We start from the raw sequence: 24,793 nt of genomic DNA, 5'->3' as shown, positions 1-24,793 counted from the left end.
TTCCATCATGGAGAAGAAGGAAGAACCCACAGACGTTTCTGTCCCAAATGATACCGGAGAAAAGGATACCAGCGAAGGAAATGTTTACCCCTACCGAGAAACACAGCGTGGGCTGACATCTCGACATGTGCAACTGATGGCCATTGGAGGTTCGGTTGGTACGGGGCTGTTCGTCGGTATTGGATCCTATCTCCGGGATACTGGTCCACTGTCACTGTTCCTCGGGTTTCTTGTTTGGGGATGTCTGTTTATTCTACCTGTCAATCTGTGTGTTGGAGAGATGGCTGCATACCTTCCTATCCGTGGATCGATCTTTGAGCTTGCTGCTCGGTTTATCGACCCGGCTTTCGGGTTCGCCATGTGAGTCCTGTCTTGCCTCCGGTTACTTTCCTTTTTAGTCCCGGATACTAACGGCTTTAGGGGCTGGGTATATTTCTATGGTGGTGTAATGTTCGTATGTACGGAGTACTCCTCAGTGGCAACGATCATGCAATACTGGAACACAAGCATCAATCCTGCCGTTTGGGTAGCCATGGCGCTAGTCATATGCACGTTTCTCAACCTTGTCGCCGTGAAATGGTATGGCGAGAGCGAGTTTATCCTAGCATCAACAAAAATCCTCCTTCTCGTCGGCCTCGTGCTTCTCACATTTATCACGATGGTGGGCGGCAATCCGAAGCATGATGTCTATGGCTTCCGGAATTGGACCGACGGTGTGATGTTTGAGTATTATACCGACGGCTCAACGGGCCGATTCTTGGGCTTTTTCTCCGTCATGGTCTACGCAGCCTTCTCTATCGCAGGCCCCGATATCCCAGCCCTCGCTGCAGGAGAGATCCAGCACCCGCGTGCAACCATCCCCCGAGTGGCTAAAATGACTTTCTGGCGTATTGTGGGATTCTATGTCTTCGGAGTACTAGGTGTAGGCATCATCTGCAACCCGCGCGATCCACGGCTTATGTCCGCCATCACTGACGGTGCTTCTGGCTCCGCTGCCTCACCTTGGGTGATTGGAATCGAGAACCTAGGTATCAGCGGGTTGCCTGATTTGATCAACTTGATGATCCTGCTTTCTGGTTGGTCATGTGGCAATGCCTACCTCTACAGCTCCAGTCGAACACTCTACTCCCTTGCTCGTAAGGGCCAAGCGCCGAAGTTCCTCTTACGATGCACCGCAGCCGGTATTCCCATCAACTGTGTCATCACAGTATCTTTAATTACTTGCGTCACCTTTCTCGTGTCTAATACCTCCTCCATCGAGGTATTCTACTGGTTCGTCGATCTAACAACCATCGCCTTTGTGCTCACCTACACGGGCATGGTCTGCGTGTTCATCGCGTGGTACCGCGCTATGAAAGCGCAAGGGATTGATCGCCAAACATTCGTCCCCTGGGTTGCCCCTTTCCAGCCATACGGCGCTATTCTTGCTATCATTATCGGCTCCTTGACGGCTCTTTTCAACGGATTTTCCGTCTTCAAGCCTTTCAGTGTGCAGGGCTTCGTCACTTCGTATTTCGGTCTTGCGTTCTGGGTGGTGATGTTTACTTTCTGGAAGGTTTATCATCGCAGTTCGTTTGTGAGCGTTGCATTGGCGGATTTGTACAGTGGGAAGGCGGAGATCGATGAAGAGTGCAGGATCTGGGAAGATGGCGATTGGGATGAACGAAGGAAGGAGGAGCTGGCTCAGATGAACTGGGTCCGGCGGGCATGGGAGAAGATGTGGTGATTGCTCTATTGCTCGATTTTTTATCATATATATACCAATTTTACTATTTATTCTTCGTTTTGATCCCAATTGTGCTTCGGTTGAATCGGACTAATTACCTAGTTGTCAAGTCAAAGTTAATACTGATTCTAGGGGCTACAAACTCCAGGGAACGCTTGAGCTCGGTTATCGAGGTTTTGTTTCTGCGGATCTCCTTTCCAACTTCAAGAGATTGTCTTAGGCATACTTGGTAGATCAGATCTCGAAATAGTTGGTTGTGTATGAAGTATAGATTCCAGCATGACGGGCTTTCTACCTACTGATCTCATGACAGGGGATAAGTAGAGCTTGAGAGAGGTAGAATCTATTTCCAATTGCAATCTCAAACCTGACAGTCTTTTGAAAAAGAAATTCCCTACGAAAGTGAGCACAAGAGTCGTACTGGACTCCCCACAAACTATACACTCTGATTGGCTGGTGCGGGTGATGCTTAAGGGCACGCACCAGTGGAGACCGGAACAGGAAAAGAAAAGTTGCCCGTTCCAGCTTCTCCAGACCAACAACATCAATTCCACCATGTCCACCATGTCCACCCGCTCCGCCTGGCGAGCCCTGCACTACAGTGCAAAGCGTCGCGCTTTCCAGCCCACCACTCCCTACCGCTGTTTCTCCTGTGCCAACCGCGCCCAGGACCAGAAAGCAGAAAATGACCGCATGACACACTTCGGCTTCACCAATGTGCCCGAATCCGAGAAGGAGCAGCGAGGTAATGCTCTCACCACACCTTCTCCAATTGAGCATCACCTCAATTGACCAAACCCGAAACCCGCTAACCATCCCCCCTACAGTCGGCGCCGTCTTCAGCTCCGTAGCAGCCTCCTACGACCGCATGAACGACCTAATGTCCCTTGGCATCCACCGCCTGTGGAAAGACCACTTCGTGCGCTCCCTCAACCCAGGCGCCTGCCTCCCCGCCATGACCGCCGACCAGCGCGGCTGGAACATCCTCGACATTGCCGGCGGGACCGGCGACATCGCGTTCCGGATGCTGGACCACGCCACGAACATCAACCACGACATGGAGACGCGCGTGACCATCAGCGACATCAACGCCGACATGCTCGCCGAGGGCCGCAAGCGCTCTCTCGACACCCCCTACTACAACACCTCCCGGCTGGACTTTGTCGAGGCCAACGCCGAGCACATGCCTCACATCCCCGACGCCTCGGTCGATCTCTACACGGTTGTCTTCGGTATCCGCAATTTCACGGATAAGCAGGCTGCGCTGAACGAGGCGTACCGTGTGCTCAAGCCCGGTGGTGTCTTTGCCTGCATGGAGTTCAGCAAGGTTGATAACCCCATCCTGGATGGGATTTATAAGCGCTGGAACTTCGGTGCTATCCCCCTTATTGGACAGGTTGTTGCCGGAGACCGTGATAGCTACCAGTATCTGGTTGAGAGTATTGAGCGGTTCCCCAGCCAGGAGGAGTTTAGGGGTATGATTCAGAAGGCTGGGTTTATGATTCCTGGTCAGGGCTTTGAGAACCTTACTGGTGGTATTGCTGCTATTCACAAGGGTATCAAGCCCATTGTTAAGGCTTGATTTGGGGGGACTTGTGTTGTTTTGTACTATATTTGGTTTGACATTTGCATACTGATTGTATTACCATGAAATATTATTGGCGTTGATTTGCATCGTGTATGAACTGCCTTTGCCTTAAGGCTCGGGCTCTGAATGTAAAGGTGCATTGTGCATCGAGGAAAAAAATAATTTATAGGAGGAAAAAACAAAGCTGTATGGCGTGACATCGTCAACCGGATGCATGATGCAAACGATGTATAAAATCAAGTATGTGCAGGATAGGCAAAGAGAAAAAGATACTGGGTAACTTTTCAGGCATGTCAAACATCCAATAGATCCTCTGCCTCTATCACCCCTATGCAACTGCCAGGGGCATTCCGGTCTTTCATGACGGCAATGACAGAGGCTGGGTTTGAGCCACCTTGGGACTCGGAGACAATAGTCCGAATCTCAGCGAGAGGTGTGGATTCCGGGACTAAGAGCCAGTTGCTTCGAGGTACAACAAATTGAGAACCAAGGCTCTTAGTGTCAACCTCAGAAACACGCATGTCCATATCTCCACCAGAAGAAAGCAGAGAACGAATGCGCCGTGGAGGGATGATCTCAGAGGGAGACAGAAACACCCAAGATTTAGCATTGGGGTGCTGAATGGCTGTGAGGAGGACATCGAGAAGCCGCACGTCGCCAGGCAAGCGCGATGAAGATGCAGAGACCGTCGGAATCTGATCAAGCGAAACCAGCATGTCTCGAGAGACGAGCCGCTGCTCCGGCAGCGACTGCAAAGTGAAAGGAGGAATCGACGGAGTATTAGTGATATCCTCCCACGGAAGAGACACGGACGACGTGGGAGAGTCAAATGTCCTCGTCGACATGCCACTCGACGGCGTAGTCAAGGGTGTCGCTGCTGCCGCAGCCCCGATAGCACCACCAGGATGGAAGCCTCGGAAGACCTCGGCCGGACTCTTCCCTGTCGCAGAGTGCAGTTTCCTAGCCGTAGCAATAGCCAGCGCATCACCCAGCGACAAGGCGACCGTCGTCGAAGACGTCGGCGCGCTCACGCCAAAGGACGTCTCCTCATCCTCATGGATTGGAGCCGGCAAAAGAATCCCCATCCCCGAAGCGCCATGCAGCGCGAGGAGCGGACATGTCGACGGATGTGTATGCGAAGTCAACGCGATGACCGGGACAGTAGCCGGCAGATGCGGAAGCAGCGACAAAAGTTCCGGCGAACGACCAGAAAACGAGATAAGAAGAACAGTATCATTCTAACACGAGGTCAGTCACAAATGTCCCAAAAAGTACTATCACAAAAGCACCGTCCTGCAGGCGTAGAGGGGCTCTTTCTTACCGACCGAACCAATCCCAGATCGCCATGCAAAGCCTCAGTCGGATGCAGGAACGCACTGTACACACCGAGACTATTCATCGTAGCCTCGATTTTGCGTCCGACCTTTCCACTCTTCCCCACCCCGCAAACGACCAATTTCCCACCCCCGCGCACGCTCTGCGCGATCTGGTCCACGGCGCGGGCGAGATCGTGCTGCGCGCGCGCATCGGTCTGGTAGATATGCTCGAGGTGAGCGAGGGCCGCTCGCTCGGTCGAGATCACATGAATCGCCGTGACGACCGATGAGACATCTTTGGGTGCTGGCGGGTCGGAGGAACTAGGAGGGGTGAGCGGCCACAGAGGGTGGCCGTGGGCGGATTCATCGGATAAGGTCATGGCGGGAATGCTGAATATTTGCTAGCGCATAGTGAGAGGAATTGGAGGATAAAAGGAGTGGATGGAGTAAGTCTTTCGCACGCCTGGGCGCTGGTAAATTGTGGCCGAGATCAAAGCAGGATCGATAACGGAAGATAGCGAGTGGGCGATCGGATCGGCTTCCAATTTTCGTGCGAAACGGGGGAATTCTGTGATTTGTGAAATGGGAATTGGGGCTTACTTTATTTCTTACTTGCATACTCGGAATTGAATCCTGACTACAGAGTACATTATGCACACGTATACACAGTCCTTTTATGTGATGGTGTCATTCATTGTTACAATGGTGAATGTGGAGGCGATCGATCTACTTGCCTAATCGAGTATCCACCGAGGCCGGTTCTTGGAACAGAAAAGATGATTTGTAATGTCAACTGCGATGAAATTTAGCTATAGTCTAACCCAAGAGGTTTATTGCGTCCTCATATGTACAAAGGGTATGCCAAGGGGGAAAACAACGAAACCGCTCCGAAATAATATGTACATCTAGGTGGCTATTTCAGCTGGAGCGGGATACTTGCCAGACTCCCCCACTCGTCATAGCTGCTAAGGAAAAGGCCAACAAACCCGTTCAAAAAGTAACTCCACAAACTCCAAGAAAACTCATCATCCGTCGCACAGCAAGGGACAGATGGCAGGGGTATCGCATCAGGATGTCGCGTCGCTGGGGGGTCATTATAGGCATGCCTCAGGAGGCAGTATTAAAACACCGGATCATCCTGATCGCCCCTCCTGCCTCTCTTTACCCTTCTCCCCCGTGCCATCATCCTCATAGAGGTGATGTTGCTCGATGTAATGAATCACGGGCACAGGGATAAGGTAGCGCACGCTCATCTCACGCCTCAAGAAGAGTCGAATCTTTGTGCTGCTGACATCATTTTGAATAAGCTGTTGGATAACATGGATGTTATCCTTCCAGGGTTGCAGACTGGCTAGGGCTTCATCAATATCCGTTCCACTGCGCTCCACGATGAAGGACTGAGAACCCTGTTAGCGGCTAATTTCTCGAGAATGACATCGAAGAGATCCGGAATAGCACTTACCCCATATTTGCCTAGAATGTGATCCAAATCCTTCTGGCTCCACACACCGGGTGTGGACATGGTATGAATGAGATCTGCACCCGCGAGCAGAGCAATCCGAACGGGCTTCCGAGTTCCGTTTCCGGCGTCCACTCCTTCACGAACAACGTTGATTTCGTGATCGAAGTGATCTAATACCACAGCCGTAGGTTGGTAGGCCTTCTGAGTCGGCTCCCATGTATCCACCATCAACCAGTCGGATGTTTGATCCACAGCGAGTTGGCACATCGCAACCCTGTATAATAAAACCAACGCGGTTAGCCTTCGGAAAATGACGGAATCAGTCCGCATGGACATCCAAAATGCCTTACCGATGCTCCGCACTAGCTAGACCAGCCTTGCGATAGGCATCCGACACCGGCGACAGATACCCGCCAATGAGCTCATAATTGGAGCTAAACCGGACGTGGTCGGCGGCCATCTCAAACATGCGCAAGTGTAGATAGGTAATTGGGGAGAAGGAACCACAGGCGACCAGCAATAGAGGGGTCTTTTCTGGGTCAGTCATTGTGCGCTTGAGGCGCAACTCCGGGAAGGTGTAGTCGCCCATCGGAGCGGGGGTGATGTCGGCGGGTGCCTGGTGGACATCGTCGCTCTGCCCACCAACCATTTCAATTGTCATGTTGGAGATTGAGAGGGAGAAAAGAATATATTTCCCTTACGAAACCTCGAATTCCGGGGAAGATGAAGAAAAGGGTTATGGGGCTATAAAGCGGGGAGATGAGAAGTGAAGAATTCTGTGAATTGCGAATGGCGGGGGGGCGAGCCGAAGGCGGCAAGAGAATGCGCCGGAGAGGCGAACTGAAAGGTGCGAGAGAGAGGTATGTTTTTGCTTTTTTTTTTGGCTGAATATATCCCAGGGTCCAGATGTCGTGATTAATAACTTGCTACCTCGGTGAGTCAATCGAGATCTCGTCTTGTCTCCGTGATCCGCAGTCCGGAACGCCGCTGGACTCCATCGTAAGGAGTTATGGAGTTAACGGCCAACTAAATAAAGTTCTCTTAGCTCTCAAGGGCTTTGTTCTCATAGGCCATGTCTGTTTTCTTTTGGATTGTTTTGGCCGTCCATATCTAACTGCTAACCATATGCGCCCAACCTATTCTCACCACTCTGTAGCAAAGAGCAGGATCCCTTGAGATATTTATTGCCACTGTCAGACAGGTCTCGGGCCCTCCGTGCCCAATAGCTGTCTAACCCGGGCAAGATGTAAATTTGCGATAAACGCCGAGAAATAAAGAACCGATGAGCCATTTGCCTAGGTGGTGTAGAAGGATTATGATCATAAGAACGCAGTAAACCAAAACAATCAATATACTTGGATATAGCAGGGCACAAGTATGTGGTTAGATCATCGAAATGTTGCACTTCCGCCGCCTGACGCTCCCCGAATCCCATCACAACCACCACATCAAACCCTCCCTCTTTCCCATTTACCTCCTATTTTTTTTTCTTCCTTCTTTCCCCCACCCCCATCTCCCAAAAAATTAATTATCGTGTGACGGGCTCCAGCAATCTTTTCTTGAGGTGATCTCATAGCTTGAGCGGCAATAGTGACAGCTACCCGAACATTCCCCCCATCGTTCTCGCCCAGCTCGCTCTCTCGGCTAGCCTTGAATAGCGGTATATGCGGATGGCGGGTTAAAAACGGCGACGACGAATACTCAATCGAGCTTCCCATATCCGATAACTTATGGCCAGGCAAAGGCCCTCCGCCAACCGCCAGGACCCTCTCGAGGATTATCCCGTTTCCCCCGCAGGCACTTCCACGGCCTCTTCTTCCCTGAGGTAGTTTCCCACCCGTTCTCTCCGCCTTCAAATACACTGGAGGATCAGATTTCCCCTCCGTGAACTTTCACTGGCCAGAATCTGGTCGATGATCCCTGAGCGTGCTCCGTTTGTCCCTTCGGCTGTTCTTGGGTGGATGGTTCGCTAGCAGTCCTAAGATCATCATCGATTCTACACTTCTAGATTCGTCATCTGTCTACCCAACTACCTGCCTATCGCTTGGACCATCCCGGTCATCTCCTTCTTCTTTTCTCTTTCTCTTTCTTCACGCCCTTTTAATCGTCACCCATAAATCCAAAAAGATCACTTTCTCATGTCATCCAGAATAACTCGCTCCTCTGCGAGACTCGCCACAGAACCCCCTGAGTCCGGTACACCGCTACAATCCACCGGCTCAACCTCGTCACGGAAACGCAAGGCATCTTCCCGCCACGACCGGCAAGCAGACGCTCCAGCACCGCCTTCGCCACAAAGAAAGACCAAGCGAACACGCACCGCAGCACCCCAGGCAGCTCCGTCCACTGGTCCTGTTGCTGCTGCACCTCGGCGAGGCGCCCGCAGCCGCGCAGCTATGTCACAACCAGGGTAAGCGCTAAGTAACGGCGAGATGCGAGTTTCAAGCTGACCTGATCTGCTGGTGTAGACCGTCTCGGCCCTCCGAAGAATCATCCAAGTCGGCAATCTCACCACAACCAACAAGGCGAAAGTCTAGTCGTAATGGTAAGATCAATGGATGAATATCTGCGGTCACATAAGGCATTGATGTCTAAGTCCAATGGTTACTGATGCATTGATGTTTGTACATAGATCGACCAGGGACAACACAATCTCCCCCACCCCGACGCTCGAAAAAGCGGTCCGTCAAATCTAATCCCGATGTCGTGATGCGTGATGCGGAGGAGGAGGAGCTTGAGCAAGATGAGGAACACGAAGAGCATCAAGGATCCCAAACGGGGGAGAGCAACGATGGCACTAACCCCTCGGCGTTCGATGACGATGATATGGATCCATTCCACAGCAGTCTGTTCGGTGGTCGAACTCCAATGGGGCTCCAGAGCACTCTCCGTGCGCTCACTGGCATGATGACTGGCATGTCTTCACGCCTTCGAGACATTCTCTGCAACCTGAGAGCAAAGGATGATCCTTCTCTGCAGCTAATTGCTCTCCAGGAATTATCGGATCTCCTGCTTGTCTCGAACGAGGACAACCTCTCTGGTCAGTTCTCGCCTGACCCCTATGTGAAGGAGCTTGTGGCCTTGATGCAGCCAAACCAGTTCGGCGAAGAGAACCCCGAGATCATGCTTCTTGCATGCCGTTCTCTCGCCAACCTTATGGAGGCCCTGCGAGGCTCCGTAGCAAATGTTGTATATGGTGGTGCTGTACCCATCCTTTGTCAAAAGTTGCTTGATATACAGTTTATCGACCTAGCCGAACAGGCGTTAAGTACATTGGCCAAGATTTCGGTTGATTTTCCTGCCTCCATTGTGCGGGAAGGTGGATTGACTGCGTGCCTCACATATTTGGATTTCTTCCCCACAAGCACTCAACGCACCGCAGTCACCACGGCGGCCAACTGCTGCCGTAATCTCCCTCATGACTCGTTCCCTGTGGTACGGGATGTAATGCCCACACTACTCAATGTGTTGGCTAGCAATGACCCCAAGGTCGTGGAGCAAGCGTGCCTGTGTGTATCACGGATCGTCGAGAGCTTCAAGCACCGTCCCGAGAATCTGGAGGAGTTGATTGACCCCGCGATGCTCAAGGCTGTTATTCGGCTCCTCCTGCCGGGAACGACGAACCTGATCGGGCCTCATATCCACACGCAATTCCTCAGGGTTTTGGCAATCGTATCCAAAACTAGCCCCCGGCTATCGAACGAACTTCTCAAAATGGATGTAGTAGATACACTCTACCAAATACTGACCGGCGTGTCACCACCGCAAGATGTGGATAATACGGCTGTTAAGATGGACAGCGTGCTAGTTATGCAAGCTTTAATTCATCGTCCTCGCGAGCAGGTATTTGAGACGCTCAATGTCATCTGCGAGCTACTGCCTGGTGTTCCCAGCCGCGACGCCTCGAAGACAGACAATTTGCTGAGCTCATACTTCGATAGCCACATGTCTATTGGCTTGAGATCACCCAAAACAAAGGAGGCAGTGGAGGAAAGGCGATCGTTGCTCGTCGACTGCAAGGCTGAACTGAAGCGTTTCGCAATGATCCTCTTCCCAACTTTGACCGATGCCTACTCGAGCACAGTCAACTTGCACGTCCGTCAAAAAGTCCTGATTGCACAGCTTAAAATGCTGCACATTCTCGAGCCGTCTTTGATTGAAGACGCCCTACGTACAGTTCCGTATGCCTCATTCCTGGCTGCAATTCTCTCCCAAAAAGATCACCCATCTCTTGTATCTTTGGCTCTTCGCTGTGCAGAGCTATTGTTCCAGCGCCTTGAACATGTGTATCAGCATCAATTCCATCGCGAGGGAGTGATCTCTGAGATCATCAAACTATCCGAAGGCTCTCTATCGGGTGACAAGGAGATCCCTGATCTAGTTGATTCCACGAATATGGACACAACTACAGATCCATCTCGCGGCGCCAACCGGGCCGTCGCAAATAATGGAGATGACGAGGACGAAAATGAAGATGATGAAGTCGATGACTATGACGACGAGGACGATGACCATGATATGTCTGATTCCGAGGATGACTCCATGTCCGGCCCACGTAGTCTTCAAAAGATGGATAATGCACTCAATGACGTAGTCATTCGAGATGCTCAAGCTTTCTTGGAGGTCTATGAAGCGACTCATGGCGAAACAGTCCGAGCAGAGGCTCTGAGGATCTTGACAGCACTCAAGTCTCTCGCCTCGGAAATCAAGTCCCGTTACGCTCATGGCGGTCAGAACGGTCACCTCCTGTTTAAACAGCTTGCATCGTACTTTGGTGGTGAGGCCTTGGAGAGCATTACCAGTTCTGAATTATTGAACTCTGGCATTATCCAAGTCCTCCTCACTGTCCTGGGTAACTACCAAGCCCCTTCTATTCGTGAATCGAGGGCCGCCTTCTTGCAGGCGTTCATGGGCGTTTCAATCTCGGACAAGGCTCAAAGTCAAAGTACTGCCACCACGCCCTTCAGTGTTCTGATCCGAAAATTGCAAGATCTACTCAGTAGAACAGAACACTTCGAAGTTCTCACCATCAGCCACAATTCCCTCGAGAACACTCGCAGCAATGCCGCCTATATGCTGAGCAAACAACTTCGACTGAAGCTTGTAGCTGATGATGAGTCCGAAATTCCTCGTCCCTACCGCAACATTATGGTATCAATCCATGCTATTGCTACGTTCAAGGCATTGGATGACTTCCTTCATCCACGAATCGCTATGGCGGAAAAGCCTCGCTCATCACGAACCAGGGACTCGATTCTTTCTCAAATTGCCAATGCAGCCCGGCTTCGTGACCAGATTGCTTCCGGGTCAGGATTAAATCTTCCGGGCGCCGCAGGAGGGCCACATGGTACCGATGGCACTTATGATCCTACGACGGGCCATACGCGGAGTCATCGATCTAATCGCGTTCAAGAAGAAGACGATGACCACGATGATGAACCGCTTGAATGTGCCGACGAAAGACAATTGACCGATGAGGAAGAAGACGGTGGCGAAGACGATGAAGACGAAGAGCTCAACGCAATTGTTGATGATCTTGATGAGGATATGGAAAATGATCACGTCTCCGATCCCTCGGCTGTCAATATGGAGGTGGGATCCTCGGGCAAGGTCACAGCTCGCAAAGAGGATGGTACCCGAGTTGGGACTCCATCACAGACTACTGCATCCAAACCTTCATCGTCAACTCCTTCCGCTACCCCCAACCGTACGCGTAACGCCTCGCTCGCCACTGCAGGACGTCCGTTCTCATCTTACGCCGCTGCAACAGCTTCGGTTCCCCAGGACTGGCACCTTGAGTTCTTTGTAGACGGAAAGCCTGTTACCAACGAGACAACCATCTACCGTGGTGTTCACCACGACCGTGAGGATTTGGACGAGAGTAGTGCCAAGAATGTCTGGTCAGCAGTCCACACCATCACATTCAAACGCGTTTCTGGTCCTCCACCCCCAGAGCCCTCCACCCTCGCCTCAACCACACAGGGTGCTTCCTCTGAGGGAGATACCCTCGTTATCCCGGCATCTCTCGATAAAGACCCCACCACTTCATCCATCATTCGTTTGCTCCGTGTCTTGCATGAAATGAACGCAACAATTGACGATATCCTGACCGATAACAAGGACTCCGCCATCACGTCGGAGCCCTTGGCCCAGTTCATCAATACCAAGCTTACAGCCAAGCTTAATCGACAACTCGAGGAGCCATTGATTGTGGCAAGCGATTGTCTTCCAAATTGGAGTGAAGACCTGGCCAGGCTTTTCTCCTTCTTGTTCCCATTCGAGACAAGACACCTGTTCCTGCAATCGACTGCATTCGGGTACTCGCGGGCAATGATGAGATGGCAAAACTCCCAAAGTGGCGAGGACAGCCGACGGGACATGCGCCGCGACGATCGACCATTCCTTGGCCGGCTCCAGCGCCAAAAGGTGCGGATCTCTCGCTCTCGCATTCTTGATTCTGCATTGAAGGTCATGGAACTCTATGGCTCTTCCCCCAGTATTCTTGAAGTTGAGTACTTTGAGGAAGTTGGTACTGGATTGGGACCTACTCTTGAATTCTACTCCACAGTATCCAAGGAGTTCTCAAAGAAGAAGCTCAAGATCTGGAGAGATGCAGATGGTAGCTCTTCCGCGGAATACGCATTCGGCAAGCGCGGCCTCTTCCCAGCGCCCATGAGTGATGAGCAAGCAGCCCACGACTACGGCAAGAAGCAACTAAATCTTTTCAAGGTACTTGGAAAGTTCGTGGCCCGCTCGATGCTTGACTCCAGGATCATCGACATCTCGTTCAATCCAGCGTTCTTCCGTATCGCAGATACTTTGTCGTCAGTAGCACCATCACTGGGCACTGTCAAGCTTGTTGACCAAGATCTGGCGAACTCGTTGATTATGCTGAAGCAATTTGTCAGCGCCAAGAACGCGATTGAACAAGACAAATCTCTTTCGCCAGCCCAGAAAACCGAGGCACTGCAAAATATCACGGTCCAGGGTGCAAGGGTTGACGATCTAGGCTTGGATTTCACTCTTCCTGGCTATCCCGCTATCGAGTTGATTCCTGACGGCACCGACATCCCGCTGACAATCGAAAATGTTGATGTTTATATTGAAAGGGTCATCGATATGACTCTGGGCAGCGGTGTCCGGCGTCAAGTCGATGCATTCCGGGCTGGATTCTCGCAGGTCTTCCCATTCTCTTCTCTTCGAGCTTTCACTCCAAGCGAACTTGTCATGCTTTTCGGACAGGCTAAGGAAGATTGGTCCATCGAGACATTGATGGACTCTATCAAGGCCGATCACGGATTCAACATGGACAGCCGCAGTGTTCGCAACCTGCTTCAAACCATGAGCGAGCTGGACAACCAGCAACGCCGAGATTTCCTCCAGTTCGTCACTGGTAGCCCTAAGCTCCCCATTGGAGGTATGTTAATTCCATTTTGCACTCAATCATACATTCCCAATTGGAATATTCTAACACAGTCGACATAGGTTTCAAGAGTCTCACGCCAATATTCACTGTGGTGTGCCGCCCAAGCGAACATCCATATACTCCCGACGATTATCTCCCCAGTGTGATGACTTGCGTCAACTACCTCAAGTTGCCCGATTATAGCGACCTTAACGTCCTCAAACAACGCCTCTCGGTAGCCATCAAGGAAGGCCAAGGAGCATTCCATCTCTCCTAGTCCTGTGGACAAATATTCACTCCCAACCCGACCTACTCTCCTTACCCGCTCTCTCCCTCTCCTCTCTTTTGCTCGCTTCCGTCTTTCTCAACCAGGACGAGTATCCACTCATGATGTGACGACGACCTGTTTGTGATTATCCCTTCCACCTCAAATTCCCAAGTTTTCGGACGGGCTGTTTCGTTGTTTTTCTTGTTTTTTTCCTTTTTCATATGCCTGGGTCGAAAGGCGTCATGGCGGGGGTTCCTCACGATAGTGGTATTACCTAGATAGCAATGGTGACTTCCTATTGAAATCTAGCTTCGCATAATGTAGATGTCGGTGCTCTAAGTGACAGACTCCTCTAAGTTTGTGCAAATGTACTGTAGCACTATTGAACAAAGTGGCTTTTCCCTTTCCCTCCGAGAATTGCATCAGCGAATGAATCAAGGATGCAATGTATTCCACCTACATCTACCTTCCTGCCCAAAGACTTGCTCAAATCAAGCGATCAGTTCCATAACCTGCCTTCCCCATGGCTGCTCCTCCACGAGTTACCATCGAACACCTTAGCGGTGAATGGATATTGGTACTTGGTGCTCCTCTTTCCACGGTGCAGCAAAATGCTGATCGTACACCTGTCTACAGAACAAGGCACTAACCAGCGAAACGGATCCTATCCTCAAACTGGTTCGATTCGCTGCCGGTTTATCTTACAATTTCAAAGCTAAGAATTATTGTATTTAGCAAAAGGTATCCTGGTTACTCCGCAAAGCGTTCGGATTGGCAACTATATACCTCCAAATCTCACAGTCAAAGCCAGCCTCTGACACAGACCCCGCAACGAGAATCGATTTTACACAGACGGCCTCGGCAGGTCTGGCTGGAACTAAAGAAGAGCGTGTGCTCGATTGGAAAATAGCCGATCACGAAGACTACTTCTTCGGTGTGGTTCAGGGCCAGTGCGAATTCGTCCATGGCGTTACTGATCACGATGGAATTATAAGACCGGACTTTGAGCTTCTGACTTCCGAGGTCAATGACCAGATCAAGCAGTATTTGCGTGGGGAAATTGAGGTGGATGGAAGCAAATCAGCCGGGTTTCTCGTTGAGGAACAAAGCGAGATGCCTGAAAAGGGTCCTGGTCTCTGGGTACACACTTCTGAGAAGAATGTGAAGGCTGGATGGACAGCAGAACAGGTATGTGTTGCGATCTGTATGGTTTGTTTTATATAAACTGAGTCGAAATGCAGATCTGGGGATTTGAAATGATCGGGGAAGTGCGCTATTTCTCTCGTCGAGTGGTGGTCATGACAACAAAGGGACAATATATCTGTGGGAAACTTGTGTTTGATTTTGTAAGTAATTGATACTCCGACGCTACGTGTATCTCCTTTTTTGGGAATACTTGTCCAAGGATTGAAAGGCGTTGGTTCGATATGGACCACATTCGATACATTGGGACGAACCCAGTATAGCCTAGCCCTCGAATCCAGGTTACGTCGGCAGTAATATGAGTTATGATTTCTCCTCCTCCAGTGTTGCTAAAAAACGCAAAATTCTAATTCACAAGTGCGGGCGGATATCCTTCTCTGATCCGGCTCGATAATATGATCCCGGTACGGATGAATCCAATATTGGGAATATAGCATGGCACCATTTCGCGTAGGAAAGATAGACCCTCAACGGTGCTTATAGCCTAGTCTCTATCAAAGCTCGTATAAAATGCTATATATTATTCAAACCAGCCATATCCTGAGCCCATACTGGTATCTATTCTTATACAAGTTCTCTCTTCCGAAGAATTAACCATAAAACTATAAAACGCCGCTCCCGGGCCCACGAGGGTGGCGCCAGCCAAAAATACAGCCCAATTCTTGGCATCGTATGTTGTATGTAGCCAGTGTAGAGGGCCACGGCCAACTACCTAGGCAAATCCCCTTATACCGTTTTCTGTCGGACCTAATGGAATTATTTGACCAAAAAAGGTAGCAGCATGGCATATTAACGTCCATAGATGGAGGGATGCGATTAATTCCCGATGACTTCGCCGAATTGGAGTTTGTCAAAAGATCTGAAGTTCCTAGCTGATTGAAACTAGATCCTCCTAGGGTCACCTTTGGCCAATGGGGTGAGGAGATAAACTATTATAAGAAGTAAAAACAGCTAAAGAAAATCCCGAATATCAGGTAGTTGCCATCATAGGTATAGACAAAGCTTCACATACCTTCAAAAGATTATGTACCTATGATGACTTGTACTTCTCGTACGAGTGATAAAATAATACATAAAATGATGCAAATACACCGTAATGAAGGAGGGAGTGATTGTCAACCTGTGTGAAGAAGGTATTTTCAAAGATACTGGTGCTCAAGAGGGTCAAAGACGAAATCACGACCCCTTCGATAAACGTTCTAGTCGTGTTGGCCTTGGGAGGGGGAGGTTTTGAGGTGTCTCTATCTTCAGTCTTCGGGTTGGTATCCATGATAATGCAACATAACTGATGTACAATGTCAAGCAGTGGTTTGTCAACTGAGTGTATATTAATTCGGGTTGAAGAATAGACTTATCCTACCTGTCCAACAAGTATTTAAACTGTAGTCTGAGTGGGTGGTGTGCAGAGTGAAAGATGACGGCTTCTATTGAGACACCATAGGGGGTGGAGGAATATGATGTTGATAGGGTTAAATAAGATATTGTTTGGGCATAGAGGCAACTAGCAAGCGGGCCAGGGTCGGAATATATAGGGACCTTTCTATCCCCGCACGTGTCCGTTCGCCCCCTAAGTGTCGGCCTAAATAAAGTGCGAGCAAAATACCCCATTTGAACAAGGCAGCACGGCTATCGGCCAAACGAAAACACATTCATTGTGCCTAGGTAATTAGGATTTAACTAATAGATGGAAATATAAGACTGGCTTAATCATGGGGAATGAGAACAGGACGTGAAATTTAGACAGTTAGACTCAAGTGACATATTACATGTCTGATATCAGGATCGAAGACCCCAGTTGACTGACATACTGACATTCTGAAGGCCTAACTGCAGCTAGCGCTGCGAATTTACATTTATAACTGATCTATAAGACCACCCTGTGATCATCTAGCCCTGGAGTCCCCGTGCGTCTAGAGGAGTCGCAAAACCGTGATCTTGGGACATGTGAGGGCCATTCCTCCGGTCAGCCCGTACATTTCTCATGATTGAATCAGTCAACAGTGTTCTTTACTTGTTTTGACCGGGCAAAGTTTCAATGCAGCTCGCATGGAAAGTACTATGTGCTATGGATTGATCCAATCTACAGGGTTACATTTCAGAGCAGATCTCCAAATGGGGGCCGCAGATCAGTACTCGGCTTTTTTATGTCCAATTTCGGTGCACTAGAAACGTCCAACTTCTGCTTCTCAACTTATTCCATTCTCTTGGGGCACAAAAAGGCTCCCGGGCACGATAGCCAGATATGATCGGATCCTGTGGACATACATCCTCAATTGCAGTTTTTCTTCAACATTCAGAGTTAGAGAAAGCCGTTTATTGAAGTATGTATTAGTAAATGAAAACGGCAGCCTTGCAATAAGTAAATGAATTTATCCACTTAGCACACTTGGCCCTGGAGATCAACTGAATCAGTAATGCCCTATGGAGTAGAGACACCGTCTATCAAACTTGAAAGCCATATACCAAGTAGCGGGCCTTTCCGCCCCGCCCCCAACCAAACCTTGGAATCCAACTCCATCAATTGCCGCATGGGGCCCTGGAGGGCGCATTCACATAAGCCCCATCTAGGCATATAGCCGATCTTCCTTCGAATCCAGCACAGTGTCAAATACAAGCATTTGATCGTGAGCCTATATTCTTGGAAATAGTCGACTTCCATTCTCTTTTCAATGACCTAGGGCTAACTATGTTTAAAGAGTAGACGCATAAGGGAATTAAATGGTGCTTATACCCTACCGCCAAATAAAACGCCACAAGCGCCCCTGCATACGCCATGCATTAGCGTGTGGTACCAGCACTTCTAACTCGGATTAGTGCCGCATTTCGAACCACACACTGTAATGCGGTTTCATTAAATGCAATATGGGCAATACCGTGCATATACATACCCCTGCAGGTTCTCACTCGAGCCTGTGTCGCATTGTGTAGAAGGCGACACTACAATGGACCGGGACTGTCATCCCGTCCCTGATGCAATGTGGGATCAGACAGCAAGGACATCAGGATGAGCCAGCCTAATCCAGCCAACCTTGATCTGGAAAAATGTGTGCACCTTGGAAACGCGGGACAGAATCAGGTACGTGTCTTGAGCGGGGGCGAGTTCGAAGACCGATGCTAGATATTACTCAGGCACTTCATGAGCAGATATTTTAACAGGGAGAATCTCATGGGGAAACATTGCTTAAAGTATGAGCATTATACTCCTGTGAACTCTCCTCCTCATTCTTCATTGAGACCTTCTCTACGAGCCCCGGGCTACAGCGTTGCACATATACAGACTCTTTCCCTCGGAACTGACAAAATCCACTCCAAAACAAACGACGAAGATGCATTTCGCAAAAATTTTCTGTTTCTACCTTTCCGCTACCAGCGCCGTGAAGCACTATGGCATGGCACCCTCAGAAGAATTGCAGGCCCTGATCACAGGGCATGCCCAGAAATGCTTGGACAGTGATCTGAGCCTGGTCATGTTCACAACGGACAATCATCAAACCCACGATGGAATCGACTTCCTATCGTCTGAGATGGGTATCTTCAACCAGACGATCTTTGACTTTCTCACGCCGGCGGAGGTCGTCGAAATTAGCCTCGATACCAGGAGTCCCGTCAAGGGCAAAATGTGATATGTCCACTATAGCATAAAAGCTTATTATAATCTCCAGCTGGATATACCAGATGTACTGCTTGTGTCTCTTACACAGAAACGATATCTAGGTACCTAGTGCCTCATGGGTGTATATACAATCCGTTGTATATTGAAGGGCTTTGTTTTGCAAATGTACATTGAGAATGTAAGGAGGCGCTTTATATCATGAAAATCCTAGATCCTATTCACAGCCACAATAGCTACTGTGTTAAGAACTTCTTAGACAACTAGATTCGCGGAAGTGGAAAAATATGTTGTGATGTTCTCTACAGTTGTGGGATGTGTATCAACGGTGACCAAATTCCGTGCATTTATTTTAGTAGGTATATAGATATCCAGATAGTGTTTTGACAGAATAATATATGGGGCTGTGGCGCCGACCTTGCATGATCTAGCTCTTTTGTGACATACGACAAGTGACATGATATTATCGCGTTAGTTTGTGTGGTTATCTCCGCCAAAGTAGTGGATGTGCTCGGATATCATTGGGATGAGGGAGCGTAGGAGTTCTAAGTTTTATTGAATAATGTTGGGAGTTTAGATGCATTTTATTGTTTGTTGAGGGTTATGGTCCTCTTATAGGTCCACGGGTGTCCAGGACCCAGGTCGCTTATGTATGTAGGTGAAATTGGCTATATCCAAAAGCCCAAAAGCCCAAAAGTCCAAAGGTTGTCCGAAAGCCATTGCAAAAATTGGAAAAATGTATCATTCTAATAGTCTATCAAAAAGCTCTATGTCTCTATGTCTCTATAATCTATAATGTATGCAGGGGGATATAACGCCAACTTCTCACAACAGAACTTCAGTTCCCATAGATGGACACCATAGACTGCGAAATCTGTTAGCCAAATGTACTACATCTAAATGCATAAATGAAGAAAGGAAAGGATAACTCACATCCGCAAACTTAGGCTCCACAAACAAAGCCTTGGCCTCAGCAACCATTACGGCTCCCTCGCTCTCCTCCTGTAGCAAACTAACATCAGGCACAATGCCTTGAGAGTCCGCAGGCAAGTTCATAGGAAGGTAGGTCATGCGACCCTCAACCCAAGCCTTGCGGCCCTCAACCTTAACCGTTTCAGTGCGCAGCACATACATCCGGTCGGGAAGACCAGGCTTGCGGAAATCCACATTCAGGTTTGCCGTCATACCCAGCCCGCTGGGGAAAGCTGCAGAAACACAGCGAGCAAACACCTCATCAAAGAGTACAGTGAGGAGGCCACCGTGCACAAAGCCGGGATGTCCGCAGAGATCTTGGCCAATGTGGAATACTGAGACAACGCGGCTAGCGCGCTCACTGCTGTTGGCCTCTGCTCCGGGCTTTCCGGTGGAGAGCCACATGTAGGGTGCAAATGCAAGCTTTCCTGGACCAGACAAGCTGCCGCCGACCAGGTGGTGTTGTCTTATAATAGGGGGAATTGCGAGGTGAGGACGGGTTTCCTTGTAGGTGCTGTGGGTATCGCGGAGATTCTGGACCAGGGGAATTTGGGAAACGAGGGAATCGAGGTTTGCTGAACCATGGTGCAGAGGTGTTAGGGGCTGGGTTTGAGAGAGGAATGCTGCTCCCTCTGTTTGACTGTGGGGAAGTGCTTGTTCATGAACGACGGCTGAACGGGATGGGCCCTGTTGGTGCAGCCGGGCAATGGGTGCTGCAGGCGAGTATTTGTTGAAAGCAAACTTGTTTGCCGGTCGCAGAAGACGACGAACGCTGTGTGAAATGCTTGACATCCTGGGAAGTATAAAAGAAAGCCAATAAAGAGTATATGTTGATGGGAGCTGCAGTGCTGTTAGATGGCTTTGTTTAGTGTCCGATCGGGTCACATACTGCAGAATCGGCTCAGATGCGTCGGTCGGCTCTGTAGTTGAGTTTGTCGATCTTCTTCAGCCTCGGAAGCTTGGACTCAACAAAATGAAGTATATAGAGTATAAAGAGTATACCACAAATATACCCACTAGTGCAAATGGATGTCAGGAAGTGCAATTGAAAGAAAGACCCGCCACACCTTTGAAATCTGTTTTTCAAGCCGATTTTTCTCCTGTCGGACCCAATTGTGGGTCTTCAGCAGCCGAACATCGGCCGGAGTGCCAAGACGCCACTTCGGCATGCCGAGATAAGATACCCGCAGATCTATAGATCTATAGATCAGGTATCCGAGTAGCATGGTATAGCGTCGGACGAAGCAATGGTGATCTGGGGGTTTCGACGGGGTAGCTGTTGCCACGAGGGTCACGTACTCTGGGTATATTTTGGAATATCCTCACCTTCACCTTCTCTTCTCTTCTCTCTCTCTTCATCCTCACCATCCAATACCAATCAAATTTGGTTGGTATTCATCTTTCATTTGCTTCCTTTTCACCTCGTCTGCTCGCTCATCTTCAAAGATGAGCCACCTTCCTTCTCTTCCCGGCTCTGGTGCAGGCTCCGGCCCCCAGACCACCACCACAACCTCCTCCTCCTCCTCCTCCTCTTCCTCCTCCTCCTCCTCCTCGCCTTCGGGCACCAACCCTCGTCCTTCTGGTGGGGCAGCCGCTCCCCAGATTATCGTCAACCCCTTCGGACGGGGTAGTGGCACTGGCCCTGGCCTGGCCGCCACCAATCCTTTCGGCGTTGCTGCTGGAAGGGCTTCGGCCCCGGCCCCGGCCCCGGCGAACCCTTTCGCCGCTCTTCGTTCTCAGGCCCCGGCCTTCGCCAACCACGTCGCCCCAGCCGCTGCCAACCCTTTCGCTGCCGCTGCTGCAGCCTACCGCGCCAATGGCGCGGTCAACGGAATGGCCAACGGCCTTCCCAACGGCATCGGGTCCCGCGGTCCTCGACCAACGGATTTCAACCCGTTGTACCGTCCCCCCTCCTCTAATTCTGACAACCCGGAGGCTAGCTCGGCCCTTTATGCCAGTCTAGATGCTATCCTCGCGGAAGGCACCTCCTCGGAGACCAGGCAATCTGGCTTCGACATGGATGACGAGGAGGGGTACCTCGCTGATGAGTCCAGCGTTGGCGAAGAGGACGCCGACCTGGATGAGGCATGAATCAGGTACATTCGTTCTTGATTGCAAGGTATGTCACTCACCTTTCGTTTTCCCCTTTTGATCCCAGTGTCTTTCGTCCTATCCTCGCTTGACTTCAGCCTTGTATTAAGTCTGTTGCTAATACATTTCATCTTCATATAGGTCCCGACGGGGAGAGTAGCGGCCTCCCTTGAGGTTTCCTCGGCCTTGCCATGCTTCTACCACGGCTGACCTCAAGCGTGGTGGAACACATCGATCTTAGTGATGAGGGATCGTGGAGGAGAGGAGGGAAAGAGTGGGGCATACATGTTCTTGCCGACGTATCCTGCAAGGGGACGTCATGTTTGCTCGGCGACGCCGTGTGCCTTGTACAGTGTGCTGCTTATCCTCCGGCGTGGGGTGACAGCTGTAATCTGTTTGTCTCTTTGTTTGGGTTCGCATGTCCCACAACTATGTTTGAGTTGAGCGGATCATCTGCCAAAGGATTTCGGTTCTCCTCTCCCTCTGCATTTCCTTCTAATGCTGCACCGCTGCGGGTGGTACCCCAAGCTCCTCATGCCGGCCGATGATGGCGGAATCAGTTTCAAAAGGTCCATAAAAAAAAGGATGTTGATGAAGACGAGGATGATGATGTGCCAGGAGTTGTTGGAAGAAGTCAACGTTGTCAGCTGTCGATTGTCTCAGGAGGTGATCTATACGAGCGCTGATCCCATTACGATCGCGACAATACGACAATACGAAACTCGTTTCCCGACCTTTTCGGTGCACCAGATGAGTTCCGTCGCTCGCCCGTGTCTTTCGCAAGCTATCTCCCAAACCACAACGAGTCGACGATACGACGATGTGAATTTGTCATCTCCCAATTGGCAAGTATTTATATTCATATGTGAGACCGACCACAAGCCCACACAGCTCTCAACCTTGCCTCAGGACCACGGTACTCCATTTACTCCATTACGGCGACGATGTGGAACCGTCTGAGCCCATCCCACACACGGAGATCCAGCCGCCATAGGTCTACGTCCATGTTTGGACCATTCATCCTGCTAAAGCCTCTCAACATGCGGATGTGAAACGAAGCTCTTCAGCCCTTGCAGAAGATGAATAGCTTCATGATTAAAGCAACTTGTTGAACTTGTATTTCCTAGTTTCATAGCAATAGACCCTCGACAGGTCCTCGCCTATTTTTGTGTACAGAAAGTGAATTCGAGACTCGCACACAGAGTCGTGTTGGATGCCCGACCAAACAGTATAAATCAAATTACATTGTGAGGCAATTTCCATCCCTATCCTGTGTTGCAGTAGGCCGAATTTACCCTCTACTAAACGAACATCCCACCGAATAAATTATGTCTCGAAACACAGCCCTGTATTCATTGCTATATGAGATAACTAGAATAAGGTGCCATCGCCGAAGTTAAGGATAGGGCTACACTTCGTATCGGGACGTTTAGCCGCTGCAAGTTCACGACCAGCTTTCCAAGAACCCGCCTCCAGCACCTGGGGCAGAGACAGCTGGACGCCATCTAAGCGAGCAAGAATCTTAACATGCAGTTCATCGAGGAGGGCCACAGTCATAGCTCGCCATTCCACGATTTCATCATCACCAGCACCAAAGGACGGCAAGCTACCACCCGAAAGGCTCAGGCCTCGCGCCAGTGCCTCTGGCTTCAGTTCCAGAACTCCCATATCGACCAGCATGCCTCCGTTACGATATTCCGGCAGGCCGGTGCCAAGGTGGGTGTTGGACCATGTGACCGAGAGCAGGCGAGTAAAAGGCACCATCAGCGAGTATGCTAGCCACTGGGTAAGTTTATGGAAGGGTTGGATATTCGAGTAGGGCTTGGAAGCAGCTCCCTCTTGCTGCTCAAGTGCTCGCAGGGGCCATGCATCGCCGATGGGCTGTCCATTCACGTGAGTACGATCAGACGGCCAGATGGGAATCAGAAGGCGTTGTAGGACGTTCCAAAGGTCCTTATAGTCGAGCTTTCCATCCTTGGATTTGGCAATGAGGTAGTCTGGAAATTTAAGGAATTGGTTAGTTATTTCTGGGATGACCCAAGATCAGTTGGCTCGCGATGAGCGGGGACGACCTTACCAACGAGATTACCGGGACGGCCAGAGGGGCCAAAGATATCTTTGTTGTTCACCAAGGACTCGCCAAGCTTACGGAGAATGTCCGCACGCGCAGGTACTCCGACCATGGGGTTGGAGTCACTAACCTGCAGGCCACGGGATAGAATTTCTACATTGATATTGCGCAATGCCTCACCTACTATAATTAGCCACTGTCGTATCCCCGAAAACTTCCGATATGCTTACCGTTGGCAGTGTGTTTCACCGAGGAATCCTGACCAGCAAAATCGCCGTTCAGGAACATGTGTAGGGCAGACACAGCAATGCCCTCACTCCGATTGAGAATGTGGCCAGTTTCCGGTTCCTGAAATTTCCAGAAATCTCCAGCGCCAGCATCTAAAAGGACGGAGACGAAGAAAAGATCTATCAGCCGGCGAGTCTTTTCGGTGGTGTCGCATTTCTCCGCATCCCATTGAGCCTGGAGCGTGGCTATGCGGGGAACCCCGCCGACTTCGAAATGCTGCCAGCGTCCATGGGGTGGGATCGTATCATACTTGTCAGGGCCGAAGTCGCGCTATGAGAAAGAGTGAGTATTCTGATGTGTCATGCTCTTGATGTTAGGTGTCCTACCTGAATCAGTTTCAGTACATAGTCGGTGGCCTCTTCCATTCGTTCGGGGTGGTAGTTGAAATGGTTCAGACGACCCTGCTCAGCGAGTTTGAGGACAGCATGGGCTCGTGTACGGACGGCTTCTAGGCCTAACAGTTCTTCAATTTGAGGATCCATGATTGAGATGATTGAAATAAAGGCTACAGAAGAGGAAGCCAAGGGAGTTTAGTACAAACGCTGGGAAGGCGGGGGAAGAAATGCACTTATGTAAATCGCCTGCAGGCCGAGAGGACTAGGGCAGCTTTAGGCATCGAAATGGCTCGCCAATCCTACGTAGTATCTTCTTTGTCACTTATCGCTTTGGGGGGTATCTTATCTGCCATCGTCGGGCTAGTCCGATGAGGCCACGATGGGCACTTGCGAAGGATTCCGAGTCAAATATCCAAAGGTTTCATTGTTTTGGTATAGACTAAATCACAAAATGCTTT

At 50.1% G+C, this 24,793-nt stretch overlaps 10 protein-coding genes across 10 annotated transcripts; 6 read left to right on the top strand and 4 right to left on the bottom strand.

Annotated features, from left to right (window-relative positions):
- Nucleotides 1–7: 7 nt before the first annotated feature.
- Nucleotides 8–1,726, top strand: N7457_008020 (putative proline permease; the record flags this gene model as incomplete). The annotated part of the gene is made up of 2 exons (XM_057179063.1): nucleotides 8–360; nucleotides 421–1,726. 2 exons carry the CDS (start codon nucleotides 8–10, stop codon nucleotides 1,724–1,726), a joined length of 1,659 nt encoding a protein of 552 aa, XP_057027449.1.
- A 555-nt stretch (nucleotides 1,727–2,281) lies between these two features.
- Nucleotides 2,282–3,308, top strand: N7457_008019 (class I SAM-dependent methyltransferase; the record flags this gene model as incomplete). Its single annotated transcript, XM_057179062.1, has 2 exons — nucleotides 2,282–2,471; nucleotides 2,554–3,308. The coding sequence occupies 2 exons, from the start codon at nucleotides 2,282–2,284 to the stop codon at nucleotides 3,306–3,308; spliced, it is 945 nt and encodes a 314-aa protein (XP_057027448.1).
- A 299-nt stretch (nucleotides 3,309–3,607) lies between these two features.
- On the bottom strand, nucleotides 3,608–5,010 carry N7457_008018 (uncharacterized protein; the record flags this gene model as incomplete). The annotated part of the gene is made up of 2 exons (XM_057179061.1): nucleotides 3,608–4,552; nucleotides 4,636–5,010. The coding sequence occupies 2 exons, from the start codon at nucleotides 5,008–5,010 to the stop codon at nucleotides 3,608–3,610; spliced, it is 1,320 nt and encodes a 439-aa protein (XP_057027447.1).
- Nucleotides 5,011–5,763: 753 nt separating this feature from the next.
- N7457_008017 (nicotinamide/nicotinic acid mononucleotide adenylyltransferase) lies at nucleotides 5,764–6,753 on the bottom strand (the record flags this gene model as incomplete). The annotated part of the gene is made up of 3 exons (XM_057179060.1): nucleotides 5,764–6,027; nucleotides 6,093–6,366; nucleotides 6,443–6,753. 3 exons carry the CDS (start codon nucleotides 6,751–6,753, stop codon nucleotides 5,764–5,766), a joined length of 849 nt encoding a protein of 282 aa, XP_057027446.1.
- A 1,477-nt stretch (nucleotides 6,754–8,230) lies between these two features.
- N7457_008016 (HECT-type E3 ubiquitin transferase UFD4) lies at nucleotides 8,231–13,774 on the top strand (the record flags this gene model as incomplete). Its single annotated transcript, XM_057179059.1, has 4 exons — nucleotides 8,231–8,502; nucleotides 8,561–8,637; nucleotides 8,725–13,509; nucleotides 13,578–13,774. 4 exons carry the CDS (start codon nucleotides 8,231–8,233, stop codon nucleotides 13,772–13,774), a joined length of 5,331 nt encoding a protein of 1,776 aa, XP_057027445.1.
- Nucleotides 13,775–14,288: 514 nt separating this feature from the next.
- N7457_008015 (uncharacterized protein) lies at nucleotides 14,289–15,123 on the top strand (the record flags this gene model as incomplete). The annotated part of the gene is made up of 4 exons (XM_057179058.1): nucleotides 14,289–14,342; nucleotides 14,402–14,443; nucleotides 14,501–14,953; nucleotides 15,007–15,123. The coding sequence occupies 4 exons, from the start codon at nucleotides 14,289–14,291 to the stop codon at nucleotides 15,121–15,123; spliced, it is 666 nt and encodes a 221-aa protein (XP_057027444.1).
- Nucleotides 15,124–18,294: 3,171 nt separating this feature from the next.
- N7457_008014 (uncharacterized protein) lies at nucleotides 18,295–18,591 on the top strand (the record flags this gene model as incomplete). The annotated part of the gene is made up of 1 exon (XM_057179057.1): nucleotides 18,295–18,591. The coding sequence occupies one exon, from the start codon at nucleotides 18,295–18,297 to the stop codon at nucleotides 18,589–18,591; it is 297 nt and encodes a 98-aa protein (XP_057027443.1).
- Nucleotides 18,592–19,416: 825 nt separating this feature from the next.
- Nucleotides 19,417–20,342, bottom strand: N7457_008013 (PaaI family thioesterase; the record flags this gene model as incomplete). Its single annotated transcript, XM_057179056.1, has 2 exons — nucleotides 19,417–19,443; nucleotides 19,512–20,342. The coding sequence occupies 2 exons, from the start codon at nucleotides 20,340–20,342 to the stop codon at nucleotides 19,417–19,419; spliced, it is 858 nt and encodes a 285-aa protein (XP_057027442.1).
- A 654-nt stretch (nucleotides 20,343–20,996) lies between these two features.
- Nucleotides 20,997–21,641, top strand: N7457_008012 (uncharacterized protein; the record flags this gene model as incomplete). The annotated part of the gene is made up of 1 exon (XM_057179055.1): nucleotides 20,997–21,641. One exon carries the CDS (start codon nucleotides 20,997–20,999, stop codon nucleotides 21,639–21,641), a length of 645 nt encoding a protein of 214 aa, XP_057027441.1.
- A 1,371-nt stretch (nucleotides 21,642–23,012) lies between these two features.
- On the bottom strand, nucleotides 23,013–24,482 carry N7457_008011 (URC4/urg3 family protein; the record flags this gene model as incomplete). The annotated part of the gene is made up of 4 exons (XM_057179054.1): nucleotides 23,013–23,638; nucleotides 23,719–23,892; nucleotides 23,943–24,270; nucleotides 24,327–24,482. 4 exons carry the CDS (start codon nucleotides 24,480–24,482, stop codon nucleotides 23,013–23,015), a joined length of 1,284 nt encoding a protein of 427 aa, XP_057027440.1.
- Between the last annotated feature and the right edge of the window lie 311 nt (nucleotides 24,483–24,793).

The sequence above is a fragment of the Penicillium paradoxum genome (genome assembly GCF_028828445.1).
Source record: "Penicillium paradoxum strain IBT 22861 chromosome Unknown utg000007l_segment0_segment0, whole genome shotgun sequence".
NCBI classification, from domain to species: Eukaryota; Fungi; Ascomycota; class Eurotiomycetes; order Eurotiales; family Aspergillaceae; genus Penicillium; species Penicillium paradoxum.
Note: the sequence above shows the minus strand (reverse complement) of the source record. Positions and strands in the feature narration are given on the sequence as shown.